The following is a 19,241-nucleotide window of genomic DNA, read 5'->3' as shown; positions in this document are numbered from 1 at the left end:
AAAACTGCACGGAAACGCAGCGGTTTACATTCCGCAGCATGTCACTTCTTTGTGCGGATTCCGCAGCGGTTTTACAACTGCTCAAATAGAAAATCGCAGTTGTAAAACCGCAGTGAAATGCGCAGAAAAAACGCGGTAAATCCGCCATAAATCCGGAGCGGTTTAGCACTGCGGATGTATCAAATCCGCAGCGGAAAAATCCGCAGAGGACCAGAATACGTGTGCACATACCGAAACCCTAGCCCTACCCCTAGCCCTACCCCTAGCCCTACCCCTAGCCCTACCCCTAGCCCTACCCCTAGCCCTACCCCTAGCCCTACCCCTAGCCCTAGCCCTACCCCTAGCCCTAGCCCTAGCCCTAGCCCTAGCCCTACCCCTAGCCCTAGCCCTACCCCTAGCCCTAGCCCTACCCCTAGCCCTACCCCTAGCCCTAGCCCTACCCCTAGCCTAACATTAGTGGAAAAAAAAAATTCTTTATTTTTTTTTTATTGTCCCTACCTATGGGGGTGACAAAGGGGGGGGTCATTTATTATTTTTTTTATTTTGATCACTGAGAGATTATATCTCAGTGATCAAAATGCACTTTGGAACGAATCTGCCGGCCGGCAGATTCGGCGGGCAAACTGCGCATGCGCCCGCCATTTTGAAAGATGGCGGCGCCCGGGGAGAAGACGGACGGACCCCGGCAGGATTGGTAAGTATGATGGGGTGGGAGGGGGTGATCGGAGCATGGGGGGGTGAATCGGAGCGCGGGAGGGGTGGAACGGAGCACGGGGGGGTAGAACGGAGCACGGGGGGTGGAACGGAGCACGGAGGGGGGTGGATCGGAGTGCAGGGGGGTGATTGGAGCACGGGGGGATGATTGAAGCACGGGGGGAGCGGCCAAGAGCACGGGGGGGAGCGGAGCACAGGACAGAGGGGAGCCGGAGCAGTGTACTGGACAGATCGGGGGGCTGGGGGGGCGATCGGTGGGGTGGGGGCACATTAGTGTTTCCAGCCATGGCCGATGATATTGCAGCATCGGCCATGGCTGGATTGTAATATTTCACCAGTTATAATAGGTGAAATATTACAAATCGCTCTGATTGGCAGTTTCACTTTCAACAGCCAATCAGAGCGATCGTAGCCACGGGGGGGGGGGGGGGGGGGGGTTGAAGCCACCCCCCCTGGGCTAAACTACCACTCCCCCTGTCCCTGCAGATCGGGTGAAATGGGAGTTAACCCTTTCACCCGATCTGCAGGGACGCGATCTTTCCATGACGCCTACGTGGCGTCAAAGGTCGGGAAGGGGTTAAACCACAGCTGTGGAAAAAGTAAATAGCGCCCCCCAGAGTCGGATTTTCTCCGGGGTCTCGGCTGCCGGGGGTAGCCGAGACCCCAGAGAACATGATTCGGGGGGGGGGGGGGGTGTTTTACCGACCCCGCATTTGCGATCGCCGGTAATTAACCGTTTACCGGCGATCGCAAAAAATACAACGCGACTTCTTTTTAATTTCTTTGTCCTCCGATGTGATCGCACATCAGAGGACAGAGAAAAGGGGTCCCCGATCGCCCCCCGATACTCGCCTGTCTCCCCCGGTGCTCCTCGTGGCTCCCGATGGGCGCCGCCATCTTCGAAATGGCGGGCGCATGCGCAGTGCGCTGGCCGGCCCCGGGAGAATCTTTGGGGTCTCGGCTACCGGGGGTAGCCGAGACCCCAAAGAGCATGATCGTGGTCAGTTTTACCGACCCCTGTTTTGCGATTTCCGGTAGTTAACTGTTTACCGGCGACCGCAAAAAAAAAAAGCAAAGTGTAATTCTCTGTCCTCTAAAGTGATCGCACATCAGAGGACAGAGGAAGATGGGGATTCGGGGACCCTATTATACTTACCGGTGTCCCAGGGTCCTCCTTCTGCTCCTCCTGGCCGCCGGCGTCTTCTGGGGAAAAGAAAATGGCGGGCGCATGCGCAGTGCGCCCGCCATCTGTCTCCATCTGCCGGCCGGCAGGAGAAGAGTAGTTGGGGCTAAAATTAGGGTTAGGGTTGGGGCTAAATTTAGGGTTAGAGTTGGCGCTAAATTTAGGGTTGGGCTTCTTTCACACTTACGTCGGTACGGGGCCGTCGCAATGCATCGGCCCGACATACAGACGCACGTTGTGAAAATTGTGCACAACGTGGGCAGCGGATGTAGTTTTTCAACGCATCCGCTGCCCAATCTATGTCCTGGGGAGGAGGGGGCGGAGTTACGGCCACGCATGCGCGGTCAGAAATGGCGGATGCGACGTACAAAAAAGTTACATTGAACGTTTTTTTGTGCTGACGGTCCGCCAAAACACTGATGCAGTGCACGACGGACGCGACGTGTGGCCATCCGTCACGATCCGTCGGCAATACAAGTCTATGGGCAAAAAACGCATCCTGCGGGCACATTTGCAGGATCCGTTTCTTGTCTAAAACGACGGATTGCGACAGATGCCAAACGACGCAAGTGTGAAAGTAGCCTTAGGGTTGGGGCTAAAGTTAGGGTTAGAGTTGGGATTAGGGTTAGGGTTTGGATTAGGGTTGGTATTAGGGTTAGGGTTGGCATTAGGGTTACGCTTGGGATTAGGGTTAGGTTTGAGGTTAGGGTTGAGATTAGGATTAGGGGTGTGTTGGATTTACGGTTTTGATTAGGGTTAGGGTTGACATTAGGGTTGTTTTGGGGTAAGGGTTGTGATTATCGTTAGGGTTAGTGATTAGGATTATGGATCGGGTTGGGATTAGGGTTAGGGGTGTGTTGGGGTTAGGGTTGGAGCTAGAATTGGGGGTTTCCACTGTTTAGGTACATCAGGGGGTCTCCAAACACGACAGCCAATTTTGCGCTCAAAAAGTCAAATGGTGCTCCCTCCCTTCTGAGCTCTGCCATGCGCCCAAACAGTGGGTTACCCCCACATATGGGGCATCATCAGGATAAATTGGACAACAACTTCTGGGATTCAATTTCTCCTGTTACCCTTGTGAAAATTAAAAATTTGGGGGCTACAAAATCTTTTTTGTGGAAAAAAAAAAATATTTTTTATTTTTATGACTCTGCATTATAAACTTCTGTGAAGCACTTGGGCATTCAAAGTTCTCACCACACATCTATATAAGTTCCTTGGGGGGTCTAGTTTCCAAAACGGGGTCACTTGTGGGGGGTTACTACTGTTTAGGTACATCAGGGGCTCTGAAAACGCAACATAACGCCCACAGGCCATTCTATCTAAGTCTGCATTCCAAAACTGCGCTCCTTCCCTTCCGAGCTCTGCCGTGCGCCCAAACAGTGGTTTACCTCCACATATTGGGCATCAGCGCACTCAGGATAAATTGACCAACAACTTTAGTGGTCCAATTTCTCCTGTTACCCTTGTGAAAATAAAAATTTGGGGGCAAATAAATCATTTTTGTAGAAAAAATGTGATTTTTTTTTTTTTTTAATTTTTTTATTTTTATTTTTTTTTTCACGGCTCTACGTTATAAACGTCTGTGAAGCACATGGGGGTTCAAAGTGCTCACCACACATCTAGATAAGTTCCTTAAGGGGTCTAGTTTCCAAAATGGTGTCACTTGTGGGGGGTTTCCACTGTTTAGGCACATCAGGGGCTCTCCAAACGCGACATGGCGTCCAATCTCAATCCCAGCCAATTTTACATTGAAAAAGTAAAACGGCACTCCTTCTCTTCCAAGCTCTGCGGTGCGCCCAAACAGTGGTTTACCCCCACATATGGGGTATTGGCGTATTCAGGAGAAATTGCATAACAAAATTTATGGTTACATTTCTGTTTTTACACTTGTGAAAAAAAAAAAAAAATGGTTCTGAATTAAGATGTTTGCAAAAAAAAGTTAAATGTTCATTTTTTCCTTCCATATTGTTTCGGTTCCTGTGAAGCACGTAAAGGGTTAATAAACTTCTTGAATGTGGTTTTGAGAACCTTGAGGGGTGTAGTTTTTAGAATGGTGTCACACTTCATTATTTTCTATCATATAGACCCCTCAAAATGACTTCAAATGTGATGTGGTCCCTAAAAAAAAAAATATTGTTGTAAAAATGAGAAATTGCTGGTCACCTTTTAACCCTTATAACTCTCTAACAAAAAAGTTTTGTTTCCAAAATTGTGCTGATGTAAAGTAGACATGTGGGAAATGTTATTTATTAACTATTTTTCGTGACATATCTCTCTGATTTAAGGGCATAAAAATACAAAGTTTGAAAATTGCAAAATTTTAAAAATTTTCGCCATATTTCCGTTTTTTTCATAAATAATCGCAAGTAATATCGAAGAAATGTTACCACTAACGTGAAGTACAATATGTCACGAAAAAACAGTCTCAGAATCAGCGGGATCCGTTGAAGCGTTCCAGAGTTATAACCTCATAAAGTGACAGTGGTCAGAATTGTAAAAATTGGCTCGTCATTAAGTACCAAATTGGCTCTGTCACTAAGGGGTTAAGAAAAAAAAAAACACGGTTCACAATAGGTGGTGTTCTCAGCTCCCCTTCTCCCCTTCCCTTTACAAGATCCATGCACTCTGCTCATATCTGAGCATTACTATATACAACTCAATGGGACCTGAACCAGTCTAGCTAGTTATGTCAATATGGCTGCTGAAAAGAAAGTATCAACCGAATATTGCAATATTTCTATTCAAAATGAAAAACAAATTGAAAATCCTAATGTAAACAGTCCTTTTCTGATAACCCATTCCCTTTTAGATGCTTGATTACTTGCATGGTGATGGCGGGCTGTGGCTGCAGATGCTGTAATGAGCGGAGTGTCAGTCTTATTTCATAGAGCACCTGCAGGCAGACTGCATGCGATACACGGGAACATTGGCTGAGAGACGTACTGTACTGTTTGCTGTTATAGCAGTTCAGAGAATAACCATGCAAAACCTCCTTAAATCCTGCTTTATGTGCCTGAGCTATGTGTGACTGCTACAAGCTGCCACTTTGTAAACTAGTGACTGAGCACCGAAGCCTTCTCCTCAGCAGGAGCCTCTGATCTGTCTCTGTATGTGCTGAGCTGTCACTGTGACTGTAATAAGAATTAGATTTTGAAGAACCAGAGGCGGCATTGCTGCGAATGTCTGGACAGAACTGACAATTTGCTACACTGCCTGAGTGAAAGGAGTCTGGTGTGCTAATGGATCAGGAGACCTTTTCTTCTGTTTAACATCTCTTTTCTAACCCCTTAAGCCCCGAGGGTGGTTTGCACTTTAATGACCGGGCCAATTTTTACAATTCTGACCACTGTCCCTTTATGAGGTTATAACTCTGGAACGCTTCAACGGATCCCAGTGATTCTGACATTGTTTTCTCAAGACATTGTACTTCATGAGTGGTAAAATTTCTTTGATATTACCTGCGTTTATTTGTGAAAAAAATTTAAATTTGGCGAAAATTTTGATAATTTTGCAATTTTCCAACTTTGAATTTTTATGCCCTTAAATCACAGAGATATGTCACACAAAATACTTAATAAGTAACATTTCCCACATGTCTACTTTACATCAGCACAATTTCGGAAACATTTTTTCTTGTTAGGGAGTTATAAGGGTTAAAATTTGACCAGCAATTTTTCATTTTTAAAACACACTTTTTTTTTTTTTTTTTTAGGGACCACATCACATTTGAAGTAATTTTGAGGGTTCTATATGATAGAAAATAACCAAGAGTGACACCATTCTAAAAACTGCACCCCTCAAGGTGCTCAAAACCACATTCAAGAAGTTTATTAACCCTTCTGGTGCTTCATTTTTTTTTTTTTTTTTTTTACATTCCAAAAATTCCTGTGAACATTTAAATTTTTTTTCACAAAAAATTTACTTCAGCTACAATTTGTTTAATTTTACAAAGGGTAACACGAGAAAATGGACCACAAAAGTTGTTGTACAATTTGTCCTGAGTACCCAGATACCCCATATGTGGGGGCAAACCACTGTTTGGGCGCATGGCAGAGCTCGGAAAGGATAGAGCGCCATTTGACTTTTTCAATGCAAAATTGGCTGGAATTGAGATGGGATGCCATGTTGCATTGGGGAGCCCCAGATGTGCCTAAACATTGAAACCCCCCCACAATTGACACCATTTTGGAAAGTAGACCCCCTAAGGAACTTTAGATGTGTGGTGAGCACTTTGACCCACCAAGTGCTTCACAGAAGTTTATAATGTAGAGCTGTAAAAATAAAATATATTTTTTCACAAAAATGAACTTTTCGCCCCCAATTTTTTATTTTCCCAAGGGTACCAGAAGAAATTGTACCCCAAAAGTTGTTGTGCAATTTGTACTCAGTACGCTGATACCCCATATGTGGGGTCACATTATATTGACAGATCGCTGATCTGGCACTTTCCTGTGCACTGTCTCAGATCAGCGATCACACAGGGACAGCAGGGAGGCTTCCCGGCGCCTGCTCTGAGCAGGCGCTGGTAAGCCACCTCCATGCAGGACCAAGATGCAGCCCCGTGGCAATTTTGGATCCGGGCCTGCAGGGAGGAGGAGGTAAGAGACCCTCGGAGCAACGCGATCACATCGCGTTGCTCCGAGGGTCTCAGGGAAGCGCGCAGGGAGCCCCCTCCCTACGCAATGCTTCCATATACCGCCGGAACACTGCGATCATGTTTGATCGCAGTGTGCCGGTGGTTAATGTTCCGGAGCCGGTCCGTGACCACTCCTGGCACATAGTGCCGGATGTCAGCTGCGATAGTCAGCTGACACCCGGCGTGGCTGATCGCACTGGACGTACTATCCCGTCACTGGGAATTAAGTCCCTGGTCACCTTGACTGGATAGTGCTTCCAGTGGGATTAAGGGGTTAATTTCCTTAGTAGGATTTCTTGTCTGATAAATGGGGTTGGGACCATCAGTTGTGTTGTGCAGTAGTCTGGTGGATACACACCCCATTTATAAGGCAAGAAATCCCACTTATTAAACCTGACAGGGCACACCTGTGAAGTGAAAACCATTCCCAGTGACTACCTCTTGAAGCTCATCAAGAGAATGCCAAGAGTGTGCAAAGCAGTCATCAAATCAAAGGTGGCTACTTTGAAGAACCTAGAATATAAGATATAACAAAAGTGTGAAACAACTGAAATTAAGTATATAATTCCACATGTGTTAATTCATAGTCTTGATGCCTTCAGTGTGAATTTACAATTTTCATAGTCATGAAAATGCAGAAAAATCTTTATAAAAAAATAATAAATAAAAAATTAATATATATCTATATATCTATATATATATATATATATATATATATATATATATATATATATATATATATATATATATATATATATATATATATATATATATATATATATATATAATCAGCCACGTAGTATAGAACAGTGGCCACGTAATATATAGCACAGCCCACGGAGTATATAACTCTGCCTATGTAGTATATAGCAGCCACGTGGTATCTAACACAGCCCACGTAGTGTACAGCACTGTGGGCACCATATCCCTGTTAAAAAAAAAAAAAAAAAAATTAAATAAATAGTTATACTCTCCCCCTAGGATTCACTGAAGCTCCGGCGATACGTGCGCGGCTGCCGCCATCTTCTGTTCCCAAGATGCATTGTGAAATTACCCAGATGACTTAGTGGTCTCGTGAGACCGCTAAGTCTTCTGGATAATTTCGCAATGCATTGCCGGGAACGGAAGATGGCGGCCGGTGTGAGCGGCTTGGCGGACTACGGAGGGTGAGAATAGCAGGTTTTGTGTTTTTATTTTTTTTAACATTCTCTTTTTTTTACCATTGATGCCGCATAGGCAGCATCAATAGTAAAAAGTTGGGGACACACAGGGTTAATAGCAGCAGTTACGGAGTGCGTTAACCGTGGCATAACGCGGTCCGTTACCGCCGGCATTAACCCTGTGTGAGCGGTGACTGGAGGGGAGTATGCGGGCACCGGGCACTGACTGCGGGGAGTAAGGAGCTGCAATTTTCTTCCGGACTGTGCCCGTCGCTGATTTGTCGTGGCAAAACAATCAGCGACTTGGATTTCCATGACAGACAGAGGCCGCGACCAATGAATTTCCGTGACAGAAAAGACAGACCGAAAGACGGAAGTACCCCTCAGACAATTATATAGATGTATGTATGTGTGTATGTATGTTTATGTGTGTATGTATATATGTATATATGTATATATGTATGTATATATATGTATGTATATATATATATATATATATATATATATATATATATATATATATATATATATATATATATATATATATATATATATATATATATATATATATATACATATACACATATATATATATATATACACACATATATATATATACATATACACATATATATATATACATATACACATATATATATATATATATATATATATATATATATATATATATATATACATATACACATATATATATATATATATATATATACATATACACATATATATATACACATATATATATATATATATATACACATATACACTCGCTCTCTCTCGCTCTTTATATCTCTCTCTATATCTCACACGTCAGACCATTATTGGAACCCATCTCATTGACTGGCCAGCGACGCTCCCGATCCAAGTGTGACAGGCGGGTAGGGATACAGAGCCAACTGCCAGTCTTTTCACTGTTTCCATTAAAATGGTCGTCTGTCTGTGCCCGAAGTCTAGGACTCGTTTGTGGATCCCCACTTCCTCTCATTCTCATCTCTACTTTACTAACAAACTCAAAATATTCTCAAATATGACTGAGCCACTGTAAGTAAATGTGTTTTATTCCTCATGGTAGCCTCTGGCATTCAGTGATGATTTACTCAGTGAGCGACAGCTGTAACCACGGCCCGGCACTGGCGTGACAGTGGCTCATCGGTGCAGAGAGGTCTGTCAGCCAATGCCTACAGCTGCTGCTCACTATGGACTGCGCGGTGGCTGAAGACGCACCTCTGCCTAAAGTCCGAGGCCTTCTCCTTTCTAGGTTGCAGTCAGATGGCCGTAATAAACCTGATTGAGATCTGAACACAGTGCACAGACTGGCCTGCGGCTCTCCCTACCGGAGCGTGACTGCTTGATGTAGTTCTATGCAGCTGTTACGCTCGGGGTAGTCGAGCTACTGGCCAGTCCATGCACTGCGTTGTCAGGTGGAGTGAATACTCTATCCTCCTCCTGATATAATACTGTGACCTTACACTTTCCAAAGTCCCTATAATGAGGACCTGATATTTCTCTGTACAGAGAGGGTTGTTGACCTTCTATGTTTTCACCCTGAAGTTTGAGGTCCACCAGACAGAGAACGTGCAATACCGGCTCTGTTTTCTTGTGACCTGATCCCTTCCTCTTGTCTTTGCAGATTTGAAGCGAGAAGCCAGCATATGTCACATGCTGAAGCATCCCCACATCGTGGAGCTCCTGGAGACGTACAGCTCGGATGGCATGCTCTACATGGTTTTCGAATTGTAAGTTTGTGAAGTTTAATGAACATATTTCTCAGGTCTTTTCATCGGCCTTAAGGTACCTTCACACTGAACGATATTGCCAGCGATCCGTGACGTTGCAGCGTCCTGGCTAGCGATATCGTTGTTTGACAGGCAGCAGCGATCTGGATCCTGCTGTGCCATCGTTGGTCGGAGCATAATGTCCAGCACTTTATTTCGTCGCTGGACTCCCGCAGACATCGCTGAATCGGCGCGTGTGACGCCGATTCAGCGATGTCTTCACTGGTAACCAGGGTCAACATCGGGTTACTAAGCGCAGGGCCGCGCTTAGTAACCAGATGTTTACCCTGGTTACCAGCGTAAACGTAAAAAAAACAAGCACTACATACTTACATTACGGTGTCTGTCCTCCGGCGCTGTGCTTCTCTGCACTGTGTAAGCGCCGGCCGGAAAGCAGAGCACAGCGGTGACGTCACCGCTGTGCTTTCCGGCTGGCGCTCAGTCTGTGCAGAGAAGCACAGCGCCGGGGGACAGACACCGGAATGTAAGTATGTAGTGTTTTTTACGTTTACGCTGGTAACCAGGGTAAACATTGGGTTACTAAGCGCGGCCCTGTGCTTAGTAACCCGATGTTTACCCTGGTTACCAGGGGACTTCGCATAGTTGGTTGCTGGAGAGCTGTGTGTGTGACAGCTCTCCAGCGACCACACAGCGACGCTGCAGCGATCGGGATCATTGTCTAGATCGCTGCAGCGTCGCTAAATGTGATGGTACCTTTACTCAGTCCTTCCATTACCAGAGATTGATGCAGAAACTGGAACGTGGATGTTTTTAGGAAATCTCCCATGGACTGCACCACGTAGCTCCCTGCATCACCATTATGGGAGGAGACCTAGTAATGGTTTAGTGCTCCTGTCTCCATCTGATGTAGTTAGGAATCTTTTGGGGTGTTGTGCAAACATATCCTTTCCAAATGTCAGGGCTGTATTAACAGCTTAGATGGTCAGTGTTTTGGTGATTTAATTTCTATGAGCTTTTTTAGGATTTGATGCTGTAAAGTCTAACATTTTATGCAAACTCTTGGTCCCACACATCTACACAGTTGTCAAAAGTGGCAGTTTTTAGCAAGTGTTTTTTTTTTCTCTAGCTTTCTTCATAAAAGACTAGGTGTGAATGATGACTGTGGATATATAGTACATTTTGTAATAAATGCTGTGTACATGTTGTCAGATCCCTGCTACACACAGAACATGTGGCTTTCTCCTACTTGGCCTGCTCCTTCAGATATTAGGGGACGGGTCATTCCATGTCAAGTGAACCAATGATTTTTACCTCTATATTTTTAATTCTTTTGAGATTTTGTTATTTGGTAATAGTTTCAGAGAATGCAAAATGAAGAAAAAAATATATATTTTTTTAATTGATTTTTTTTCAAAGTTTGGAAAGTGCGAATTTCGGTGTTGCCTGCCTTTACGTTTCTCCTCATAACTCAGGCTAGAAAAAAGATAGAGAAACCAAATAAACACCATTCTACTCAGGACTGTACAGGCTTTCAACAGATATGTCACAAGAGTATCTTTGATAATATTTTACCCATGCGAATGCAAAACTTTCAAATGCATTTCCAAAAAAAAGTTTAATTTAAAAACTGCACATGTGCCTGCTATTCTCCTAGCCACATCTGTACCAAAATACATGTTGGGATCGTGATGGGATCATATTTTAAAAAATAAAACTGTTAGTGTCAGTTCGGAACGCTCCAATTCAGATCTGTTGAGCCTGTGGTGTAGAAGTGTGGGGTCCATATTAACCAAATAATCCATGATTTTTAGATATTACTGTATTATTTTATTATGTTAGAGTCTTAGAAGCAGGGGAGGACAGAGGAGAAAGCTTTGTTAGGGCTGAGAATGACCAGGGGTAGACGGTGACTGCAGAGTAGATGACAGGCCGGCAGCTCGGGCCTCCAGAGGCCAGATTCACACCAATTCTTAACACCCGGGCAACTCCTCAAATGGAGGGAGAAAAATATTCTTAACATCCAGTTCATGGGATTATTGATTCGCTCTCGGCACGATCACATTAAATGCCGCTGTCAGAGATTGACAGCGGCGTTTTACAGGTTAACAGCCGCGAGTGGATCACGATTCTACCTGCGGCTGTTAGAGGCACATATCAGCTGTTCAAAACAGCTGACGTGTCCCGGGAAGGATGTGGGCTCAGCGCTGGCGCCCACATCAAAGGAAGGACCTGACATGCGCCGTTCATGTACTGCTCATGTCGTCAACGGGTTAAGGATAGAAAATGTTCTAGGTCTATTTTTTTTTCTTTTTTTTTTTTTAAGCATGACAATTGTCTAGCTTTTTAACAGGTGTATAGATTTTTTACATTCACTGTGAGATGGTTAAACAAGATCAGGCAGGCAAGGATCTGTGCATCTTGCTAATACTTTACACAAAGGCTAAGTACCCAAAGTCAGTATTTGCTGTGTTTATGATGCTGCAGCATTTCTGCATCAACTGGCCAATTTAGGGTATGTTCACATAATATTTTTGCTTCAAGAAAACTGCAGTGTTTTACTGTTCCAGCAAAGTGAATGATACTTCTGAGATCTCATGCACCTGTTGCTTGTTTTCCCTTGTGGCTTTGAAGCCGTGCCAGATCAGCAGCATGACAATACTTGTAGTGTTTTTTTATCCATTCAAATAAATGTTGGAAAAATGCATCAAAGCCGCCCATAGTTTATGCAGCATTTTTCCTGATAAAACTTTAGTATTTGTGGTAGATTTTTTTGGAGGCAAATACTAAACCTGTACATGCCCTTTAAAAATGCTTGTTTTGTTTTATTTATTTCATTAGATTTTTTTTTTTTACATTGAATTTTCCATGTTCTGTTTACCATAAGCGTATAAGAAAAGGCTGCAAAAAACTTGTATATTTACAGCGAGTGAAACTTTGATGTGTTGCAGAATTAAAAATTGCACCGCAAGTCAGTATATTCTGCGATAAAAGGGAGAAGAGAAAAAGCCCAGTGGATATGAGATTTATACAAATCCCATCCACTTTGCTGAAATTCCAATACATTGATTTTTTCTGGTTCATTTTTTGCACTAATAAAACAAAGGGATCTTGCTTCACCCTACACCTTTCTGCTTGATTGATCTACTCCAGCATTTCGGGCTTCAATTATGGTGCTTGACATTTGATATGTCACAAATTTTAAGACCATTCCTGGACCCTTCCCCTTTAACCCCTTTTTGACCTCCGCCGTACTTGTACTGTGGAGGTCGCATCTCTTCCTTTGATGCGGGCTCCGTCGGTGAGTCCACATCAAGGCCGAGACATGTCAGTTGTTTTGTACAGCTGACATGTGCCCGCAATAGCGGTGGGTGGAATTGCAATCCACCCGCTTCTATTTACTAGTTAAATCCCGCTGTCAAAAGCGGAGAGCGGCATTTAACACGTGCTTCCAGCCATCGGGCCGGAATTGTGTGCACCGATGACCCCCATCACGTGATCGGGGGTCATCAGTGCGCTGGCATAACAACCAGGGGTCACCTGAAGACCTCTATGGTTGTTTATGCCGGATTGCTATGAGCGCCACCCTGTGGTCAGCGCTCATGGCAAGCCTGTAATTCATCTACATAGAAGCAATCTAAGCATCGCTCCTATGTAGCAGAGCAAGTTGTGCCAGCTTTTAGCCATTTTTTGCGGCTGAAAGTCCCCCCTCTCGGCTTACACTTGAGTCATACCCAGGGGTCGGCAGGGGAGGGGGAGCGGGGGCTGTCTAATTATACTCACCTGCTCCTGGCGCGGTCCCTGCAGGTCCCTGGCGCCCCAGCTTCTTCCTGTACTGAGCGGTCACATGGTACTGCTCATTACAGTAATGAATATGCGGCTCCACCTCCCATAGAGGTGGAGCCGCATATTCATTACCGTAATGAGCGGTAACGGTGACCGCTCAGTGTGGGAAGAAGCTGCAGCTCCGGGGAAGCAGGGACTGCACAGCGCCAGGTGAGTATAATGGGGAGCGCAGCGCTGGGCGATATTCACCTGCTCCCCGTTCTGGCGCCACTCCGTCTTCAGCGTCTTCTGCAGTGATGCTCAGGTCAGAGGGCGTGGTGGCGTGGTTAATGCGCGCCCTCTACCTGAACGTTGGTGCAGAAGACGCTGAAGATGGAGCTGCACCGGAACGAGGAAAAGTGAATATTGCAAGTGCCGGGGGCCTGAGCGACAGAGGTGAGTACGTGATTTTTTTTATTTATTTATTTTTTTATCGCAGCAACAGCAAATGGGCTAAGTGTCTGTATGGAGCATCCTTTGGGGCCATAACGTTTGTGCAGCACTATATGGGGCAAATATCTTTATGGGGCCATAATCAACATTTGTGCATCATTATATTGTGCAAATGTATCTATGGAGCATCTTATGGGGCCATTATTAACCTTTATGCAGGATTATATGGGGCATATTTTAATATGGAGCATCTTATGGAGCCATCATAAACTTTATGGAGCATTATATGGGGCTCTTGATTCAATATGGATATTCAAAAACACTTAACCTAAATTTTACTTTTATTGGTACCTATTTTAACTTTTGACATTTACCAGTAGCTGCTGCATTTCCCACCCTAGGCTTATACTCGAGTCATTAAGTTTTCCCAGTTTTTTTTTGTGGCCAAATTAGGGGTCTCGGTTTATACTCGAGTATATATGGTGTATATCTACTCAGGCATTCATGCAGAGGAACAATTACACTGTTCTGGAATGGCCATCCCAGACCTGAATATCATTGAACATCTGTGGGATCATTTGAAGAGGGCTGTCCATGCTTGGCGACCATCAAACTTAACTGAACTGGAATTGTTTTGCAAAGAGGAATGGTCAAAAATACCTTCATCCAGGAACTCATTAAAAGCTACAGGAAGCGACTAGAGGCTGTTAATTTTGCAAAAGGAGGATCTACTAAATATTAATGTCACTTTTCTGGTGGGGTGTCCATACTTATGCACCTGTCAAATTTTGATTGAATGCAGATTGCACATTGTCTGTTAGTACAATAAACCTTATTTCAGGGCAGAAACATTACTGTGTCCAACAGTTATTAGATATATCAAACTGAAATAGCTGTTGCAAAAAAAAAAAACAATTTGTATAAAACATTAAGCTTAAGATTAATAGGGGTGCCCAAACTTTTTCATATTACTGTATATAACTTAAATCACCCCCCTTTCATCCCATTCAAAATAAAACATTAAAAAATCAAACCTACACATATTTGGTATCGCCGCTTTCAGAATCGCCCGATCTATCAATTAAAAAAAAAAAAAAAGGATTAACCTGATCGCTAAACGGCATAGCAATAAAAAATTTCAAAACTGCAGAATTACGTTTTTTGGTCACTGCGACATTGCATTAAAATGTAAAAACGGATGGCCAAATGAATGTATCTGCACCGAAATGGTATCATTAAAACATCAGCTCGGCATGCAAAAAATAAGCTCTCACCCAATCCCAGATCACGAAAAATGGAGATGCTTCGTGTACTGGAAAATTGCACTTTTTTTGTTTTTTAAGTTTGGAATTTTTTTTCACCACTTAGATAAAGAACCTAGACATGTTTGGTGTCTACAAACTCATAATAACCTGGAGAATCATAATGGCAGGTCAGTTTTAGAATTTAGTGAACCTAGAAAAAAGGCCAAACAAAAAACCGTTGGGAGATTGCACTTTTTTTTTGCAATTTTACTGCACTTGTACTTTTGAACGACATCATTGGAAAATGGGAAAAAAAATTGCATCTCGTCACGCAAAAAACAAACCCTCACATGGCCATATTGACGGAAAAATAAAAAAGTTATGGCTCTGGGAAGAATGGGAGAGAAAAGCGAAAACGCAAAAAAGAAAAAGGCAGGGTCTCTAAGGGGTTAAGATTCATTTCAAAGCTTTGTAGTGAGGCAAAGCTTGTCTAAGCACATAATAAATCTGGTGAATGGCTTCTATGCCAGTTTTGTAGTGGAAATTGGCTCATTTTGCTTTGTTTATCACCTCCTATGTGTCCTAACAGAAACTGATTTTCCAGATTGTAGCTGGGAAATTGTGGTCCTCGCACATTTGTGTCTGGTGTTGTGCGTGCAGCGATCTCGCCCTTGCCCAAAAGGTGGCAGGCTTCATCTGTTAATCCAGTAATGTAGAGAACCCACGTGTACAAATGGGATTAAAGACAGTAGTATGTGCTGAACCACATTATGTGTGTAGCTGAAAGTTAAGCCTCCATGCAGTGCGTATTTTATCATCAGCAGGCACTTTCCGAGTAATCGCAGAATAAATCTTTAGTCATTGCTAATAAATTGCAATAGGATTAGGTTAGGGCCACATGGTGGCATCACATCTGCTGTTGTCAGTGATTGGCAGTGTCATGTGACCACTGCAATTGGCAACAAAGCCCCAAAGCTGATGGCTTTTTGGCTGCAAGTTGCTAGTGGGTTTGCCTTCATAGATCATAAGTCAAGTGTGGCTGCAACTTGCTTATGGACAGTCCTGTAATTGTGAAATGGCTGAGGCACGTTCCCACCATCAGTGTTTGATGCTGCAGAATTTCTGTACCCATTCTGCACCTTGGTTCACTTGCATTTTTTTTCCCTTTTATTTTTTACATGCATTTTTGATGCGTACATTTTTGTTTCAATAAACTTGGTTGATACACAGGCAGTAGAGCAAACGGGAAGTTACCCAAAGCAAAGGGTTTAACAAACTAGCCAGATAGACATATATTAGAATAGATAGATATCCTCCTGTAGATATATAACTTCACAAGCCCCCTACATATAAGCTTGCAGCAGTCGGTGCCTTTCTTGTGGTACTAAAAGGGTGTTTAGCCTGGTTTAACCCAATAAATAAAGTGTGCTCCACCCTCATTTTTATTTTTTAATGATAACCAGCAAAGGTAAAGCAGACAGCTGTGAGCTGATATTATCCATCTGGGAAGGTCCCCCGTTAGAAGTCAAGGTACTCATGTGGACGAATGCCACCGCATGGTGTCTTGACACCATATGGTATCAGGCCGCCTGATGAGCCGGAAAGGCGAAACGCGTTGAGGCATTCGTCCAGATGAGTACCTTGATTTCTAACCTTATATCTTGACACTCTGCTGTTTGAGAGATTTTGGTTTCAATTGATCTATATGTATGTCACTAGATTTTCGTGTATCTATCAGGATGTATCCTTTGTTATACACTGTGGTTAAGGTATTGAATCATATGCCTTGATTTACCTATGTCTAGTACCAGTGGTTCCTTTATTGTGTATGGGGACATTAGACTGGCTATAGGGTGCATCTAGGGAATTCTAGGGGTAGTCATCATTGAGCGGGGGCACGAAAACGCTCCCCCCTTCGATGCCAACCTCCGCCTTTAGGAATCCCTAGTGCTGTGCCTGTGCTTTTTCCTTCCTAACACATACCAAGGTTGGCTGTTGTTTTGTTTTTTTTCACATCGTTTTTTTGTGTTGTGTGTACTTACCACCTGTTTGTGGCTTTTAAATGAGTATAAATAAAGATTATCTCTTTTTTTTGAGAACGTTAATGTCCAAGCATTTACTCCAAGAATATTGGCAGCAATATTCATCTAAATTTGCAGAAATCAAGTGGCTCCCACAAAATATGAGACCTGTATTGCTGAATTTCATCTTGCACTCATCTCAATGTTTGACAAGCGTATAGATCCATGAAAAAAAATCCAACACACTTAAATGCCATCTGAGTGCAGTCTGTTTTTCAGACTGGTCGATGTCTGAGATTTATCAGTTTTTCTTGAATGAAGAAAAAATCAAATTCCACCTTCTCAGACATCACTCTAACCAAAATCAGTGATGCAAGTTGTAGTGTTTTTCTCGTACACTTAAACCATGCCCTTGCTGTGAGTACATTGCCTGTGATTTAACTTCCTTATGTAAGCAACTGCCAGTGGGTACTCTGTGTTTTTCCAGGACCTGCACTGATATCCATCGTCCGTGCAGGGAATAGTGAAGAGGCGCTGTCTAATGTTCCTGGCTTAGGCTACTTTCACACTTGCGTCGTTTGGGCTACCTCGCAATGCGTCGTCTTGGAGAAAAAACGCATCCTGCAAAGTTGCCCGCAGGATGCGTTTTTACTCCATAGACTTGCATTAGCGATGTATGGCCACGCGTCGTGTTTTGGCGGCCGCGACGCACAAAAAAAGTTCAATGTAACTTTTTGTGCGACGAGTCCACCATTTCCTATCGTGCATGCGTGGCTGAAACTCCGCCCCCTTCCTCCCCGGAACTCACAATGGGCAGCGGATGCATTGTAAAACTTCTTCCGCTGCCCACGTTGTGCTACATTTAACACACTGTCCGTCGGGCTGACTGTTTGCGACGGCCCCGTACCGACGCAAGTGTGAAAGTGGCCTTATGTGCCGACCTGGCCATTGACTATAATAATGCAGGTGGAGTCACTGTGTGTCTGTTACATCTCTGTCCGCCTCCAATATGGACGAAAATGCAGAAGAACGCACGCTGTGACTGCGTCTGCATCATTAGTCGGTTCCCCTGACTGCACACACTAGAGTCCTGTTTCGCGAGGGAGGGATTTCGGATACAAGCCCCAATGGGGCCACTGAACGTAGGATAAAACACTGTGGGCCCAGCCTTGCTGGAACTGCTAAGAGTGGCTACGAAAGCTCCAAATTGGGAAGATTAACTCTGGCCTGTGCTACATTGTATAAACCTCCAAAATGTATCTCTGGAATCTGCAGGAAAAATAATTTTGCATTTCTAGCTGCCCATTTTCTGTGTTCTTCTGTGTGCATGCTTCACAACCCCGAGTGTGTGTGTTGCCATTTGATTTGTTTGTTTTATTGTTTAAAGCGACTGTTTTTTTTTTTAAATCTCCCCCTCTTCATTCCACGCTTCATAAGTAGATTTGATTGCTTTGCTAAAAGTGCCGTCAGCTCAAATTATATCTCTGTATTTAGGGGAAATGAATTGCTTTAAAAATAGAACATGAATAACAATTGAAAGACCCTTTGTAATGGGTCTCGCTGCGTTTGTTGCTCCAGATTAGGTCATTTTGGTCATAGCGATTTTTGGTTTATTCTTTTCCTGTCTTGATAACTTGATGGTTCCTTTACAACTTGAGGTAATTGATGAAATATTCACCTCTGGTATGTGTTTAGTCTTATTCACACTCCGTTTTCGCCTTCTCTCGTTGCAGTATGGATGGAGCCGACTTGTGCTTTGAAATTGTGAAGCGAGCGGATGCTGGATTTGTGTACAGTGAAGCTGTTGCCAGGTATGTGACTGTAACATGTACAGAAAGGAGGTGTTGTACACTCAGTATATTGTGCATGTGAGCCCGCAGCAATCTCCATCCATCCAAACACCAGGTTATCAAAGTCTAAAATGAAAACTCCAAGGAAGCAATCCAGGAACATCTATTTTATCTTCTGGACCAATTGTGCGTATCATACATCAGATAAATAGCAGTGCTGTTTATTTTCACAGAATGATTAGGCTTTGTTCCATTGTCTCGTTCTACCAAGTGACCCACACCTTAACCTGAATCGTACGGACTTCGGTCTGATCTGGAGAAACTAGATCTCTATGGATTTCTGAGACTTACTTCCAGTTTACACAGAATACTGAAGAAGGCGGCCAATAAATCAGAAATAAAGCACTCTGCAAAAAAGCCTTGGTCTTGTTATTACTGCTGACTACAGAGTTTCCCCAAATGTAATGGTAATAAGTCTCATCATAATGTGGTATTTATGGTAAACGTCTGCTTCATTATTC

At 43.6% G+C, this 19,241-nt stretch overlaps 1 protein-coding gene across 8 annotated transcripts in view; it reads left to right on the top strand.

The window, feature by feature from the left end:
- CASK (calcium/calmodulin dependent serine protein kinase) overlaps positions 1-19,241 on the top strand; it is a 393,333-nt gene that overhangs the window by 137,933 nt on the left and 236,159 nt on the right. For all 8 annotated transcript variants that reach the window (XM_069761644.1, XM_069761640.1, XM_069761641.1 and 5 more), the window contains exons 3-4: positions 9,345-9,450; positions 18,664-18,741. In XM_069761644.1, the coding sequence (XP_069617745.1) occupies positions 9,345-9,450; positions 18,664-18,741 (184 nt within the window). The remainder of the gene's footprint in view (positions 1-9,344; positions 9,451-18,663; positions 18,742-19,241) is intronic.

This window comes from Ranitomeya imitator, chromosome 3, assembly GCF_032444005.1.
Source record: "Ranitomeya imitator isolate aRanImi1 chromosome 3, aRanImi1.pri, whole genome shotgun sequence".
Lineage (NCBI taxonomy): Eukaryota > Metazoa > Chordata > Amphibia > Anura > Dendrobatidae > Ranitomeya > Ranitomeya imitator.
Note: the sequence above shows the minus strand (reverse complement) of the source record. Positions and strands in the feature narration are given on the sequence as shown.